This window comes from Balaenoptera musculus, chromosome 11 (genome assembly GCF_009873245.2).
Source record: "Balaenoptera musculus isolate JJ_BM4_2016_0621 chromosome 11, mBalMus1.pri.v3, whole genome shotgun sequence".
Lineage (NCBI taxonomy): Eukaryota > Metazoa > Chordata > Mammalia > Artiodactyla > Balaenopteridae > Balaenoptera > Balaenoptera musculus.
In genome coordinates this window covers 8146766-8163836 of record NC_045795.1, presented here as the reverse complement: position 1 = coordinate 8163836, position 17071 = coordinate 8146766, and the positions used below count along the sequence as shown (strand labels likewise).

The following is a 17071-nucleotide window of genomic DNA, read 5'->3' as shown; positions in this document are numbered from 1 at the left end:
AAACTTTTAGTAAGCACCTACTGTGTACCAGATACTGAGCTGGGTCCTGGGGAAACAAAGATGGAACAGACACAGTTATTCTTCTCAAGAGCTCATCATCTGAAGGTCCTATTTGTGTACAAGTGCTTGCTTGCACATGGGTCTAATAGCTCCATGTGGACAGCAGGCATATTTCTAAACCCCAAATCCCAACATCTGGTCCAAAAAAAGGTTGCTTTTCTAATTTACAACTGTTCTATATGAAGGTCTTTAAAAGGCTTAAAAATTAAATTGCTTTCATAAGTTCTTTAACAAATTTCCTTTACTGAGAAGAAATAAATTTTATTAAATCAGGCTTTTTTTGAGAAAAATATGTGCTATGTGTTCATCAAACCCATATGTGTTAACTTGTAAAACCTTGTAATCATAGGCTATTGCAGTTGGAAAGGATCTGAGATATCACCTAAGCCAGTAGATTTGAATTTTTTAATTTTATTTTTTAAACCATGAAACACTTTTTAAGCCAAATATTACCAAAAGTTCCCAGACATAAAACAGTTAAAACTGGACCTGCTTTGGTCAAAGGAGAGATGGAGAGCTCAGAGCCTTCTCTCCTAAACTCCCTCTCCCATCCCACCACCTCTGTTCCCACAGATTTTGGAACTGCACTCCACAAAAAGTACTATCCAACTACCCCTCATGTCCCAAATGGGGACACTGAGATCCAAAGAGTGTATGACCTCATTTTAATGAATTACATCTGCACCAACCCTGTTTCCCAGCAAGGTCACATTCTGAGATTCTGGGCTTGAGGACTTCAACATATGAACTGGGGAGTCGGGGCAGGGGTGGGGGGACACAATTCAGTCCATAGCACTGCCTCCTGCCCTGTCTGGATGAAGATCTTTGTCAAGCCAAGGAAGTCCCTGATACCAGGTCCTTAAGGGAGAGACGTGAGCATACTTGACCACTGCTGGGAAGAAGTCAGGGGAGAGAGTGGGTGCATAGAGAGATGTCCCTGGGAAGATAAGAGAGGATGGCCCCGAGGCCAGGTAGAGGGATTAGCTTAAGTAGGAGGGGAGACACTTCCTGTATTATCACAAGGAGGTGGGAAGGAGAAAGGGATGAGTTTGGATGCAAAATGATATACAAATATGGAGGAGGGAAGTCAAGGGAGTTGCTTCAAATGGCCCCGCTTTCTTCGTGAAGCAGGAGAGCCTGCCTATTGAGGCTGACAGTGGAGTTTGGGGTTGGGGCTCAGTAGATGGACAGGAAATAGAACCAGAGACTTGAGGAGGGTGGAGAAGGTTTGAAATAGCCCTGTGTATAGTGGACGATAGCAAGCTTTGTCTTGAGTAGGCACCCAATACATCGTTACAGAAGAGGATCTGTTATCGCTGTAACAGAAAAATGGACGAATGTGAGGTGAGCGGACCAGGGGAACAGAGAAGGGCTGCGTGACCGTAACAAGGGTCCAGATGGCGTTGGTGACCAAAGTTTATAGTGGCACCATCTGCAGGGTGTGAGGTTTTTCCAGCAATGCTCAACAGCTGGGAGACTGATGCAGAGAAAGTAAACAGTTGAGTTGATCCAGAGCTGGGCTTTGCCGAGGAGGGTACATTAAAAGGACAGAGGGGCAAGGAGGCTGAGGATGTTAGCAAGAGGAGGGTGAAGTGAGGAAGCTCAGGGGCCCAGGTAGGTAGAGAAGGAAGTGGGCAGTGAGCAGGCTGTGCCTGTTTCTGCAGACGAGCCTTGCACATGCCCCTTGCTTGCTGTTGACCAGAGCACACGGTCATTGCTGCCTCCCAGAGGGACAGCTGCTGCCAGATGTGGCATGCTGGTGAGCTGCGGCCAGTGGGCTCCTCAGCTGATCTTCCTCCTCTAAGGCGGTCCTGACTGGCCCAAGCTGGGTAATTCAGCAATTTGTACCTAGCCACAAGGGTCAGAGCATGCTCTGGGGACACACATATCCCTATGAAAGGATGAGGTCGACACCAGCTGCATATCTGGTGTGTTGGTTCAACCCTACATCAGTTTGCTAATCTCTGTGTTATTTTTAATGCTACATGAGCCAACCCTGTTTATTTGGATCTTATGACTGTGAATCTTCCAAGGCCACAGATCTTTTCTTAATATACATCTACTGACATTATTAGCAGTCAACTCAGAACTCCAAGTTACTAGAATCACTTTAGTATCTTCCAGTACAAAATAACTGGGGGGGAGGGGGAAAAGAAACTTTTTAGTGGCATACTAAAAACACTCCTAGTACAGAATGATTAAAACTAAAAACCAGTACCAAACTTTGTCAGGAGCAATGGAAACTCTCATACCCTGCTGCTAAGACTATAAATTGGTGCCACCACTTTGGAAATTTTGGTATTTTCCATTAAAATTGAAGATATGCATATCCATCATCCAACAGTTCCATTCCTAGGTATATGAACAACAGAAATAGATAAAGATCTGCATAGCATGAATTGTTCGTAATGGTCTAATACCGGAGACAACTCAGTTGTCCATCAGCATTAAAATGGAAGGCTATCCATACAATAGAACACTATACAGCAATGAAATTGGCAAGCTACAGCTATAGGCAACAGCGTTGATGAATTTCACTAACATAATGCCAAGTGGAAGAAGCCAACATAAATACATACTGTATGATCTGTCTATTCAGAGTTCAAAAACAGGGAAGAGTGACTAATATATAGGAATGCAGACTTCAGTGGGTAAAGTATAAAGAAAAGCAAGGAGGGATTACCATCATAGTCAGGATAGCTGCCTCTAGACAGGCTTACCGCTAACATCTGTGGGGCTTAAATGGAGAACTGCATACCATAGCCCTTAGTATTTAAAAGTTGTAAATTAAACTAATAAGCTATTAAATAACAGCTGTTCTATCCTCCTACCTTGACAAACGTATCTTCATTGCAACCTGCAAGACCAGGTTGGACCTGAGAATTCTTGGACGACTTAAAGCTTCTTGCTGGAACGCCTGACACAAGAAGAGCCGGCCCCCAGACCCTCAGGCCATCCGCCTTCTCCTCCCACCCCTGCTCCATCCCATACCTCAAGGACCTTGTGCTCAAGTATGTGTACTGCCTAACTTTCATCCACAGCATCCTACAAATATCTGCCCCTGGGCCACCCATCAGGAAGGTGGAACTGAGGAAGAGCCCCGGGAAGACCTGGGAGTGGGCCTGGAATCATTTGGACAGGGAATTCCAATGCCCCCGTGCTTGCTGCCTTGTCTGGAAAGGGAGACATGAGTTCCAAGTGGACATGGCCTCTTGGCCTCACAGACGCCCCTGTCCCGTTGGAAAGGGGCATGGCTGGAGGAGAGCTGAAGCCCCAAAGCACAGGCCCAGCAGAGAGCCCCTGTGTGCGGCTTAGGGCAGTACCACTTTTTTTTTTTTTTTTAATAAATGTATTTTTTTTTTATTTTTGGCTGCGTTGGGTCTTCGTTGCTACACGCGGGCTTTCTCTAGTTGAGGTGAGCAGGGGCTACTCTTCTTTGCGGTGCGCAGGCTTCTCATTGTGGTGGCTTCTCTTGTTGCGGAGCACGGGCTCTAGGTGCATGGACTTCAGTAGTTGTGGCACACAGGCTTCAGTAGTTGTGACTCGCAGGCTCTAGAGCGCCGGCTCAGCAGTTGTGGCACATGGGCTTAGTTGCTCCGCGGCATGTGGGATCTTCCCGGACCAGGGCTCGAGCTCGAACCCGTGTCCCCTGCATTGGCAGGCATATTCTTTTTTTTTTTTTTTTCACACACACACACACACACACACACACACTGTATTTTATTTTTACAAGAGATCAATAAACTGACACCAAGCATTGTAAATGGATGACCACAACAAAAGCAACAATGATTGCAATTACCAAACACGAAACACACTCATACTATGTCATAATATTGACATTCAGTCCAGTAATCCTCCACTGTAACAGCTCCTTTACTTTGCAGTGAAAATTGATTTGTATATTTTTTGCCTTTGAGTCCTTGTGGGATTTTTTTTTTTATTATTCAAACAGAAAGTCACAAAAATTATAATCATCCTCATTAGTTCACTCAGTCCCATGTAATTAATTTTTTTTTTCATCTTGATCTTTTGTTAGCACTTTTATGAATTCATCAGTTTTCCATTAGAGTTCTGAAGGGCAGTACCACTTTTAAAGGAAAAAGAGGGTTGTATTAGGAAAGACACTGGAAAACTTCTGGGGTCCTGGCAGTATTCTATATCTTGACCTGGGGGGGTTTACATTTACAATAATTTATTAAGCTCTACATTTGTTTTATACAGCTTTCTGTACGTGTGTTATATTTCACAATAAAGAATTAATGAAATCTCTATATGTTCTATTGCTAGTGCTGCAGTTTATGGGATCCCCACAGACAAATCAGCTCAGAGTGTTTGCATTTAAGCTCAGACACCTTGGGCCGTTAAAATGCCTCAAGGTGTGAAGACCTAAGGGGGAAATGGACAGATGCTGGAGACACAATAACTCTCACTGCTGGTTCTCTCCACTGTCCAGACCGAGATCCTTGAGTGACACAGACAGATTCAGGCAGAACGATGAGTCATGGGCCCGTGTCCTCCTGCCGAGCCACTGCAAGTGCCTCCGAGGGAAATTCCTTTTCCTCCCTCTTAAACAAGATTACAGATACTGTGTTTATCAAACCGAAATTATAGAAGGCTGTTCCTATCCTAGCAGAAGTGAAAGAAGACCAACTCCCAATTATCCTCTGTTTGGAAAGCAGTGCTAGGAAGACTTCTCTCCATCAAGGCAGCTGGATGGGTTCATTACACAGTTTGCCGAGCTTCTACTATGTCCTAGACGCAACCCTTATTTTTCAGCTCCACATTTTAAAACATTCATTTAGCTTTTATTTTTTCATTCTTGATGGGAAAAACATTTTCCCTTTACAAAGATTCAGATTTCTGATTCTCAAAAAGATTTCCAAGTGCCCCACATGGTTTAAGTATCAGGGTTTCTCTAAGAATATATATTTCAACTACGGTCCATAAAGATACACACACACCTCCCCCCAAACCTGAACCTTATGGCTGAGAGATGATGAAGGGGAAGTGAAAAACTGGCCAGTACTAACCAACCAAAAGCCCAGGCAATTTTTTTTTCCCAAAAAATCTAATTTCTGGGCTTTGCATCTAAGCTGTTTAAAGGCCACATTGCCAAAGTACAAGTTTTCCTCATTTTGGGGAAACAAGAAAAGCATATGGCTCCAGGGACCTTCACAAACTGCTGCTGAGAAGTGGAGCCGGGCACATTTTGTGGCTTCAAGATTATCAAAGTAGCAACATATTAGATTAGTTTAAAAGAGGATGATGAGGCAGTGAGGTAGAAAAACAAGTTAAATCAATAACAGGACTAAAGTTGTAGATTACAGACAATGAAAGATCACTCATTTCTACCATTTTGCCCCAGTAAGAAACAAACACCTGACAAACATCTACGCATCACTTAAGACTCCACCCAAAGTTTACCTTCTCCCTCCTTCGTGCCTTCACCAGACCCACTTAGTATTCTACCAGAGTTGCTGTAACGTTTTACAGGACTGTACTGTTTGGTTTGCCTTCCTAGACTGTGGGCTCCTTGAGGACGGGACCATACTTTATGCCATCTTCAAAGTTCCAGCTAATGCATAGTATGAGCTCCATAAATGTTATCCTCAACTGCATGAATAACTGATGGATTCCATTAATATAGATTTGGCTTTTCCAGCTGCTATGATGCCACCCTTAAGTGATGAAAAGCATCTCAGCCTCTGCCAGAGTTTACCCACTGTTTTTTTTTTTGTTTTTGTTTTGTTTTGTCTGCGTTGGGTCTTCATTGCTGCACGTGGGCTTTCTCCAGTTGCGGCGAGCGGAGGCTGCTCTGCAGTGCGCGGGCTTCTCATTGTGGTGGCTTCTCTTGTTGCGGAGCATAGGCTCTAGGCACGTGGGCTTCAGTAGTTGTGGCACGTGAGCTCAGTAGTTGTGGCGCATGGGCTTAGTTGCTCCGCGGCATGTGGGATCTCCCTGGACCAGGGTTCAAACTCGTGTCCCCTGCATTGGCAGGTGGATTCTTAACCACTGCACCACCAGGGAAGTCCCTACCCACTGTTTTTAACTTCTCTTTTCAGGCTCAGGAAGCTGTGAATTCCTTAATGTCATACACTGGCCTGAGAACATCGTGTATTCTTTAAGCAGAGTTATGAGAACGAAGAACCTGGTCAGCCGACTACAACACTGGAATTGTCCTTTTCAAGACCCAGAGCTCCAACATTCCTTGGCTTAACAGACAGAAGCACCTGGGAAAATGTGGGCAAGGGTGAGTAGCGATGAAAAAACCAGGCATTTCGTGTGCGTCTCTTTCGTCCAACTCAACTGGGACAAATTCCTTTGAAACAGTAACACAAATGGCATTCCTTTCCCACCCAGGACTGCCACTAACACTTGAAATTGAAAGGTTGATTTTAGGCCACCAGATTTTGCTCTGTTACATGGGTATCTTTTTACACGGGCATGCTGATGCCCACGGGAAATCCTCTTCCATTCAGAAATCTCAGGGGAAGCAGTCTTGTGGGAAAGAGGTAGAATATTCCACCTAGTGTAACTAGTGCCCAAGTCTGGAGGTTACAGTTCTGAACCTCCAGAAACTGATCACCTAGGTTACCGATTAGCCAGTTCTCTGGTGCCTCCTTTCTCTGTCTGCCCGTCATCTCTGAACCATTCCTTTTCCACTCAGCCATTCCCCAAGAAAACCACCTTGGCCTGGGGTGGAGGTTAAGGTTAAAAGAGTCAACTCTCCTATCAGACCAAGGCTTCCTAAAGGTTTCATGGAAGCTAAGTAGGAGAAGTGATGTGTAATTGCACCTATTAACTGACTTCTATTGGAGACGGGCGGCGGGGCCTCGCGCGGTGCCCTTGGGGGCAGAACTGGCTTTAGCCTCACTCCTATGTGAGTGTGAGCCGCTTACTGGAGGCTTTTGAGTCTCTGTTTTCAAATTTATAAAATGGTGATAGGAGGATTGTCTTGAGGATGAAATGAGAAAGTGCACATAAAGTGACTTGTGCTCGACAGAAAGAAAGTTAATTCCCTTATGTGTTGAGATCAGTAATCCATTGTGTGTGTCACGTGGAGAACTAACCATCAACATAAATCAGAAAGCACCAGGCAGCCGCGTCAATCCAAACAGGGCCCTATTTCATTTACAGAGAAAGGCTGTAAGTTAAGCAAAATGACAAGTGTTTTCTTAAAACATTTTGGTAAGTAATAAAAGGACTTTCCTGGAAGCCTTTAAAAACCAGTAAGATTGTCATATCACTGTAGTGTTTTAAAGTAATGATCCCTTAAAAATTCCTCCTAGTCTTCGGATTCTATGACAAAAATCTGTCACAGAATTGGACATTTTGAGGCTTCAACCAAACCAAAGTATGAATTCAAACTGGAGCAGATTACATTTATTTGTGATTCCTCAAGTCATTCAGTGTGAACTTCTTTTTTTTTTATAAATTTATTTATTTATTTATTTATTTTTGGCTGTGTTGGGTCTTCGTTTCTGTGTGAGGGCTTTCTCTAGTTGTGGCAAGCGGGGGCCACTCCTCATCGCAGTGCGCGGGTCTCTCACTATCGCGGCCTCTCTTGTTGCGGAGCACAGGCTCCAGACGCGCAGGCTCAGTAATTGTGGCTCACGGGCTTAGTTGCTCCGCGGCATGTGGGATCCTCCCAGACCAGGGCTCGAGCCCGTGTCCCCTGCATTGGCAGGCAGACTCTCAACCACTGCGCCACCAGGGAAGCCCCAGTGTGAACTTCTTAATGAAGAGTGAAACAAAAATCACCTCTTCTCATTTTTTTATACCTACTCAGCCAGTTTTACTAAACTGAGACAAAAGCAGAGGAAGGAAAGAAGGAAGGAAGGAAGGAGGGAAGGAAGGAAGAAGAGGGGAGGGAGGGAGGGAGGAAGGATGGAAGGAAGGAAAGGAGGAAGGAGGGAGGGAGAGAGGGAGGGAAGGAAGGAAGAGGGAGAGAGAGAGGGAGGGAAGGAAGGAAGGAAGAGGGAGAGAGAGAGGGAGAGAGAGGGAGGGGAGATAGCATTCTCTAAAGCAAGCCACTATTTCATTTCATTTGAGTCCCTGCAGTGAATATTAGCTCCATGGTATTTCAAATACATGTTGCTTCTCAACTTTTGGTGCCCTAAACCTGAAAACTGAACAGTCCTACCACCTGGAATCCTCAATTTGCTTTGGAATTATCTATGTTCAGAGTCCAAGGGTCCTTTAAGATCATTAATTCCATCTCTTCTGGGTAGTCTTTCTCTCATTATTGAACTTTATTTAAATATTCCATACACACACACATACATTCACACATACACTTACATGTAACTTTATACTAGACTACGTAGAATGTAACTATTTGGCAATTGCTAGCGTCTCCTATTAAAAAGGAGCATTTATTCCCTGTTGTCAGTGCTTCCTAAGGCTACATGCCTACTGCTCTTTGCAGGGCAGTGTGCTGGTTAAACATATGGCCGTGAAGCCATCCTGCTAGATTTGAATCCCAGCCCTGCCACTGACAGTAGTAGGACCTTGAACAGGTTACTTTACCTCTCTGTGCCTCAGTTTCTTCATCTATAAAATGGGAGTGAGAATAGCACCTACCTTGAGGGGATGTTTTGGTGATGAATTATGTAAATAGCTTAAGAGTTGTGTTTGGCACATACCAAGCCCTCCAATGAGACCTGGAGTTCCAGAGCACAGAAGAAAAAAAAGTCTCTGCAGTTAAAGGAAACCACTAGAGGGGGAAGATGGGAGAAGCAGAGCGTAAGGAAAGGCCTGGAGAGAGAATGGGCCTTTAAGAGTCGAACTTAGGCTGACGTGGCTGTGCTCCTGAGCCCCCTCGGGCTGCGGTTTTCTGGTTCTAGGAGAAGCAGTGGAGACACCGTGAGTGCATGCATGGCCAGAAACATCGTCTGGGGAAACCTGTGCTACGTTCACAGATACTCTTAAAAGAAAGCCCCTTACCAAAAAGCTCCGCAAATAACAGCAAGCCCTGAGGTAACCGTGAAAATGTCAAGCCCTGAGGAGAAAGTGGAGAGCACAGGCCCCACCTGGAGGGCCACGTGGAGGGCCAGCTGAGGGTCGCCAGCGGACGACCTTCTTCTGCCGCACAGCGGGAATCGGCACGTGTGAAGGCAGCTGGTCCGGCCCGCAGACCCACTGTGCACTCCCACCTCGGTAGCCTGATGCCAGCCATAATGGGGGTGTTTACACCACAGGAATCTGCAGCTTCTTTTTGGTTCATTTTTAGAAAGCTGGTAGTTAAACGTTCCCCGACGCACTGCTGGGGAAGATACAAAGGCTGGCTCGGAAAAACTGAAAGAAAAATGTCTTAAACTACAAAGCTTTTTCTTTGGCGTTTCTTACTCTTCCCCTCTGTACGAAGGCAGGAAGCTGGCAGTTGGACATGGTCTGTTAGGGTGTACCTAAAGAAGAAAAGCCACGCTGACCTCTTGCTTCACAGAGGGCCAGAAAAGTGCTGACTGACGGAACTTGAAGATGGCATCCTTTTCCCATGAAATATAAGTTCACTCCAGGCCCAACATAGGTGTCAGACGGAGGACTTATAGGCTTGTGATGACTGTCCTAAAACGGAATGTGCAACGAGATGGGGTAGTTCACATACTCCTTTTGCACCTCTTTTAAAATATGATATTTTGACATATTTTCGAGACTATGAAAACTGTCTACTGAGACTTATTACCTTACCTCCTTGCATCTAAAAGACCGTTTAACCTGTTCAGACTTCTGGGTGTTCCTTAAGAGTAAAGATGGAAGAATAGGGACTGAAATGAAGAAGTGCCTCGAAATCTGCCTTTATCAGTCTGCTGGGGCTGCCGTTACAGAGTTCTGCAGCCCAGGGGATGCAACAGAACTGTATGTTCTCACCGTTCTGAAGGCAGAAAGTCCAGGGTCAAGCTGTCAGCAGGTGTGGTTTCTTCTCAGGCCTCGCTCCTTGGCTGGTAGTTGGCTGTCTTCTCGCCGTGTCCTCACACGGTCTCCCCTCTGTGTGTGCCTGTGTCCTGATCTCTTCTTATAAGCACACCAGTCTTATTGGAGTAGCATCCACTCTAATGACCTCATTTAACCTGAATCACCTCTTTAAAGACCTTATCTCCAGACACAGTCACATTCTGAGATATGGGGAGTTGGGACTTCAACCTATGAATTTGGAGGGGGCCATGAGCCCGTTAACTGACTAAGCATAAGCATTATTTATCCACGGGGCAAATTTGATTTGACAACCTCACAGGTCGAGTTCCCAGAGAAGCAAACTCTGGAAAGATGGAGACTGGTGTGCAGGGGGTTACGGGGAGCGCTCTCAGGAACACATACGAGCGGCAAAGGAAGCAGGATTAGGCAGCGGGAGAGCTGGACCGCAGTGCCGTCACAGTAGAGGCCCCAGCTGATCACACAGACCCTCTGGGGTGGCCCTTCGGAGTTGTCCGGAACCAAGGCAAGGGGGTGGAGACTAGTTACAGGACGTGGGCTGCCCCAGGGAGGAGGCATGACCTGCCGGAGAGGCTGTCTTCGGCCGAGGACAATCTCAGGAGGGCTCGGTTGAGAGCTGCCAGTGGCCGAGTCTTCAGACGTTGACGGGATGATTGCTCGGTCTCAAGTGGGGCTCCTGGTCAGTGCACTGCAGCGTCCACAGCCATACACGTGAACAGAAGTTCCCTAAGTGCATGGGAGAATTTACCATCATCTTCTTAAGAAATTTCTCAGTATGTCTCTCAGTAGGTTGAAAGGTGACCTATTCTGAACCCTAAAACATTGAGCCCAATTCTGGACACATAGAGGAAGCCGAGCAGGATGGTGAGTGAGCGAGTGGCTTAGTGGGAAAAGGATGGATGCTGTTTGGAGACAGAAAGATCTGGGTTCAAATCTCTGCCCCACTATTTACTAACATTTCTTACCCTCTCTCAACCTCCGATTTCTCCTCTGCAAAATGAGGATAATACTGCCAACTTTGTTAGACTGTTGAAAGAGTTAAATAAAACATATATACTTAGAGCATGTAGCATAATGTTTCATACAAAGAAGTCATCCAAAAAGCATTTGCTCCCTTCCCTTTCTTTCAGCAGATAGTCAGTGGGTGGTAACTGATTACAAGCCAGGAAGAGAGGTTTGATCTCCTAACTTGAAGGAGGGTGTTTCTCAAATTCTGGTGTGATCTAAAGGTGCCTGAGGATACTTCTTCCCGCTGTCCTGACTGTCACCAGTTCTGTCGATGTGGAAATACACATCACATCACAAAGACCTCTCCCCCTTGCATAAATACCAAGTCTATTCCAAAACTAAAACATGCATAAATTATGTCAGTTATACAATCAAACCAATTCTCCTTTTCAAGATGTAGTTTTATTGAGGTATAAATCTCTACTATAAGGCAATTTAGTGCAGACAGGAATTTTATTGGGGGACGCAGATCCCCTGAGCTTGTCTGGGAAATGGGAAGCATATTCCAAGATGAAGTGTCCTGCAGGTGTAAGAGTCGCTGTGCCTGCAAAGAAGCATGTCTGGACAGAGATTTAACTTTCTCATCTAAATCAAGTCAAATTGAGCTCCCCTGGATGGGATTGCTGAAGGTTTACTGTGTTTGATTATGGATCGCAAAGCCCAGAGGCACTGCAGAAATTACACTGTCAAAGAGACACCTGACTTAGGTCCAGAAAGTAAACAGGAGCCGGAACACAGAAAGTGACCCCTGAGCTTGGACCAGCTTTCTTATCCCTACCAGACGTTTCCCCTGATTTAACACGGGGCCACGTGGTTTCCCACTGTCTTCTGTGGCTTTCTTTTCCCACAGAGAGGCCCCATTTATTCGAAAATATGAAGCTTTGGGGGTTTCTTGAAAATGGTACTTTCGCTCAGTAAAAATAAGTCAAGATGAAAACGCTATCTGTGGGGATCCATTCTGAAAAGATATTAAACTAAGAACATGGAAAGAGGGGCTTCCCTCGTGGCGCAGTGGTTGAGAATCTGCCTGCCAATGCAGGGGACACGGGTTCGAGCCCTGGTCTGGGAAGATCCCACATGCCGCAGAGCAACTAGGCCCGTGAGCCACAATTGCTGAGCCTGCGCATCTGGAGCCCGTGCTCCGCAACAAGAGAGGCCGCGATAGTGAGAGGCCCGCGCACCGCCATGAAGAGTGGCCCCCGCTTGCCACAACTAGAGAAAGCCCTAGCACAGAAACGAAGACCCAACATAGCAATCAATCAATCAATCAATCAATAAATCTTTAAAAAAAAAAAAAAAAGAACATGGAAAGAACAGTCTGTTTTCCCCAAGTGATCAGCAGCCACCCAGACCTAATCACTTTCCATATGACAAAAAAAAAAAAAAAATTCTAGAAGAGCACAACAAAAATATCGCAATCACTAAGAAGTCTGAGGTGACTCTATATTCACCATCTCCACACAAACATCACGAGTGTGGGAATCAGTGAGCTTTTTGTCCTTAGACCTATTCTGAGTTCTCTTATTGATGAAGGAGGTTTCTGTCATCATTTTCTCACAATTGTCCTTTATTCTCTTTTTAAAAATATTTCTCCGGGTTTGACCAGGGCCTTGTAACACACACAGAGTCGCCGTTACACCATAAAGAACCATGCATCCCCTATGCTTTAAGTATTATCCACAGCCCTCTCTGTCTTTTCACTGGCTCTTTGAGAGAAGCATCCTTGAGAATGACATCCAAGCAAAACAGTAGGTTTACATCTAGTGCTTCCTTCCTGTGTTCACATCTCTTTCTGCCTCTGTCCTATACTTGCCATTCCTCAGACACAACAGAGCTGGAAGAAAACACTAGTCAGCGTAGTGTTGCAGCGAGCTGCCGTAACAAGTAAACCCTATAATTTCAGTGGTTTAGCACAATACAGTTCAGCCCTCACCCCTGTGATAGTCTGTGGCTTTCTTGGGCAGCTCTCCTCAGGAATCTGGGTTTTCCACCATGTGGCCCCCACATCTCAGGGTCTCTCCCTTCCAGCAGCATAGATAAGAAGAGAGAGGGTGTGGGACCTTTTAGGGAGCAGACCAGGAAAGTGGAGTAAATTGCTTCTACCAGCATGCTACTGGCCCAAAGAAGGCTGAGAACTAAGAAGTGCAAAGATGATAGTAGTGTTTGCCTCAGAGAGTCCTTAAATGCCCCTTGCTTTCAATCCTTTCAAGTTTTTTTTTAGTTGAGGCAACAAAGACCCAGAGAACATAAGCTACACACAGCTAATCAGTGACAGCTCAGTTCAGTGCTGGCCAAGAGGCCTCCTACCCATTCCTGTTGCTTCCAATTAATGTATAAAAGGGCTCATAAAATCTCAAGATACAGCTGGAGCATCGTTTCTAGAACCTTCTATCCAGGACTCCAGGGTGAGGAAGACTATGACCACCCTGCCCTGAACCCACAATTCCAGCACAGTCCCCTCAGTCTGAGAGCTGGACAGATGACTGTTTCAGGCAGCAAGTGCCAGTAGCAAACCCTAATTACAGGAAATGCCTCTTGGCTCCTTAGGGATATTAAATTACTTTGCGGAAAGTCAAGAAAAATAGAAGCAGAATACCATGTAATGCTTTATTCGGAGGCCAAAGTCACCTATTAGGGCTTGTGTTTTGTGCTTGATTCTGTCAAGAGAACTTAAAGGGTGGAGACGGAGTTTATAGGAAGAGAAATTCTGGATGGTGCCAGCCTGGTTTACAACCATCACATTGTCTCACGGAAAAGATGCCTTGATGTCCTCCTTTCAGTTGAAATCGAACATGAGAAGACACAGAACCTTCCAAAAAATACCTGGAAAAGAATGAGAGAGTGGGCCCAGGGAAGGTTGGTCTCCTTGTCAGGTTCTGAAAGTTGTCTGGAGAGCAGTGCTTCACTCGTGGAAAGAACTCCCGTGTGGAAATCTGGGTAAACCTTGGCCGCACCTCTGACCACCTGCATGTCTGTGGAACACTCAGTTATTTATATAACTGTTTAAAATTCTGACTTTACCTTCACACAGTTTCTATATCTGGATTTTTTTGCCTGAATTTTAACATTCTCATCTGGAGATCTGACACTGAGTAGTTAAAGGCTGCACATTAGTTCTCTTAGTTTCTCTAAGAATCTTAGTCAAACTATTTAACATTCTGAGGTCTCCCCTCCACCACCATAACAGCAAGGGAGGGAAAAGAAATAAAAATAATAGCTGCCACTTGGCTGGAAATTATGGTGCTGATTTACTCTAAACATTATCACATAAAATCAAGTAACAATAATAATAGGAATTAGATTTATGGCAGTGCCAATTATATTACTTTATTTAGCCAAAATACAATCACATTTCCAGGTTTACAGATCAGATACTAAAAATAGTACAAAATTTAATTACATGTGCCTTTATTTTACAATCTTTCTACCTCATTCTCTATTTTCTTTTTTTTGGCTGCATTGGGTCTCCTTTGCTGTGCGTGGGCTTTCTCTAGTTGTGGCGAGCGGGGGCTACTCTTCGTTGCGGTGCATGGGCTTCTCATTGCAGTGGCTTCTCTTGTTGCAGAGCACAGCCACTAGGCATGTGGGCTTCAATAGTTGCAGCACACGGGCTCAGCAGTTGTGGCACACGGGGTTAGTTTCTCTGCAGCATGTGGGATGTTCCCGGACCAGGGCTCGAACCCATGTGCCCTGCATTGGCAGGCGGATTCTTAACCAGTGAGCCACCAGGGAAGTCCCTCATTCTCTATTTTCCATGCTCACTGCTCCCCTTCTTTAAAAAAAATTATTCTTGTGAGTTGGGGAAATATCATGGCCATCTTATTAAGACAGTGAGGGGATTAGGTTTGTTGGCAAAACTTGAACTCAAATCAGTGGTCAGTATGGGGAGCAGGAAAGGTGGAGGCAGGCTAGTTAGGTATCTTTAAGGAACCTGGAAGTAAGGTCGCTTTCAGAGTGAAACTAGTAAAATGCACGGATAAAATGCATACAAACTGGCAAAAACAGGAAGGATATAATTAGCCAGCTGTGGAAATAAGCCAAGAAACTATCCAGCTATATATAAAATAGAAGTGTATGGGAGCATCTCAAACTTCAGCCCCACAGATCCCGGGGTACAGTAATGGGCAGGATGTGCACGTGATTTTAAGTTAGTGAGTAGAAAACTAATTGGCTGCATCTTACCTGTTTGGATGAAGGCTATGTAAACAGGAGTTGGTTAGCCAAGGAAGCAGTAAAAAGAATCAGAGTGTCACAGAAGCCCTCTGGATGGCAGAGCCCATCAACGTGAAGCATCTAGGGAAGACACAGTCTTGGTGGTGTTGACCAAAGCATTATGGTTCTCTTGATGAAACCATCCCTATTGTGGGCAAAAGTGCCTCAAACCATTGACAGTAACATTCTAAGACCAATTAAGAGCCTTTTTTTATGATTCTGTGGACACCAAGCAACCTTGTCATAATTTGGCTCCTCATGTAGTGAGCCTACCTGAGCCTACAGAGCTGCCTCAAAACTTTCTAGTCTACTTGCCAGTTGTATTTTTTATTTTAAATTACTCTAACTATAGCTGATGCTGTGAGCCAGTTCCACCTTGAGCATGCCAACAAAATCAGTTTTATGAACCTAACTGACCTTAGACCATGGTATATACGTCAAGGTAAACATCACCTGATGGGTGCACCTGGGCAGGCAGTACTGTTACCCAGCAACAGCTCAGGTTCACTCTACACGCTTCTGGAACTGCAGCTGAACCAGCCTCGTGCAATTTTGACTGAAACATAGATAAAGTCAAGATCAAGATGTTCTAATAATATGACTGTCTTTAGTGATCTGACAAAACAATTGCCATATTGTAAGCCAGAAACAGTCCACAGAATGGAGGGATGGAAAGAACCTAAACCATTTTAACAGGCTACGTGCTGACTTTCAATTACATCTGGGACCCCACCAGAGACAGCTTCATCAAAGATACTAAGGTCATTGACAGGTAATGTTCTCCAGGTTTTTTCACACCTTATCCAATTGCAGTAACTGTTAGGTGATAAATAGAGTGACAGCTCATTACAAATTTCAGCTTCCAGAAGCTGAAAGGTTAAGTGGCACCTCTCACCTGCTGGCTGGTGGGTTAGCATCTAACCCCTGTCCCTTCTCCCTACTGCTATACAGTAGGTCCTTCTCCATTCTCCACCCCACAACTCTGTCTGAAATCTTGTGCACTCGAGGCTTTAGATTTCACACAAACCTGTTGAAGTGAAAATAAAGTCAAAAGGCTCTACTACCGAACCTCTGGGATATATAGGACAGTACATAAAGGGCAGAGATGCAGGGGATAAAGAATATGGCCTGAAAACTCAAGAGCATTATCCCTAGTCTCTACAGGTGTTTTATTAGTGTGTGTACGTGTTTCTGTCTGTCTGCCTGTCTGTCTTCCTGTGTGTCTAGGGAGAAGGGTTTGTATACTCTGTGACCTCATGCCAGCTTGTCACACACGTATAAAGCTATCTCCACAGATGTTAACTCCTTGGTTTTTCTAAACAGCTTTATTGAAGTATAATTGGCATACAATAAACTACACATAGTTAAACTGTAAGTTTTGATAATGTTGACATACACGTACAGCTGTAAAACCATCACTACAACCAAGATAATGAACATATCCATCACCCCTCCCCCAATTTCCTCATGCTTCTTTATAATCCCACCTTCTGCCCCTTCCTACTCCCATCCCAGAAAACCATTGATCTCCTATCTGCCATTGCACATTAGTTTGCAATTCCTAGAAATTTATATAAATGAAGCATACCCTTTTTTCTGGCTCCCTTTACTCAGCAAAATTAAAATCTTTGCATAAGTATGTGTTTTCTTCTCTTTTGGTTAAATAAATACCTAGGAAGGAATGAATAGGTCATATGGTAAGTCTATGCTTAACTTTCTAAGAAACTGACAAACTGGATTCCAAAGTGGTTGTACCATTTTACAGTCCCATCAGCAGTATATGAGAGTTCCAGTTCCTACAACACTTGCCAACATTTGGTATGGTCATATTTTTCTTTTAATTTTAGCCATTCAA

General features: G+C 44.7%; 1 protein-coding gene across 2 annotated transcripts in view; it reads left to right on the top strand.

Moving 5' to 3' along the window:
• NEDD9 (neural precursor cell expressed, developmentally down-regulated 9) overlaps positions 1-17071 on the top strand; it is a 296941-nt gene that overhangs the window by 176387 nt on the left and 103483 nt on the right. For both annotated transcript variants that reach the window (XM_036868228.1, XM_036868227.1), the window contains one exon: positions 6126-6313. In XM_036868228.1, coding sequence (XP_036724123.1) covers positions 6302-6313 — 12 coding nt within the window. In that variant the 5' untranslated portion in view covers positions 6126-6301. The remainder of the gene's footprint in view (positions 1-6125; positions 6314-17071) is intronic.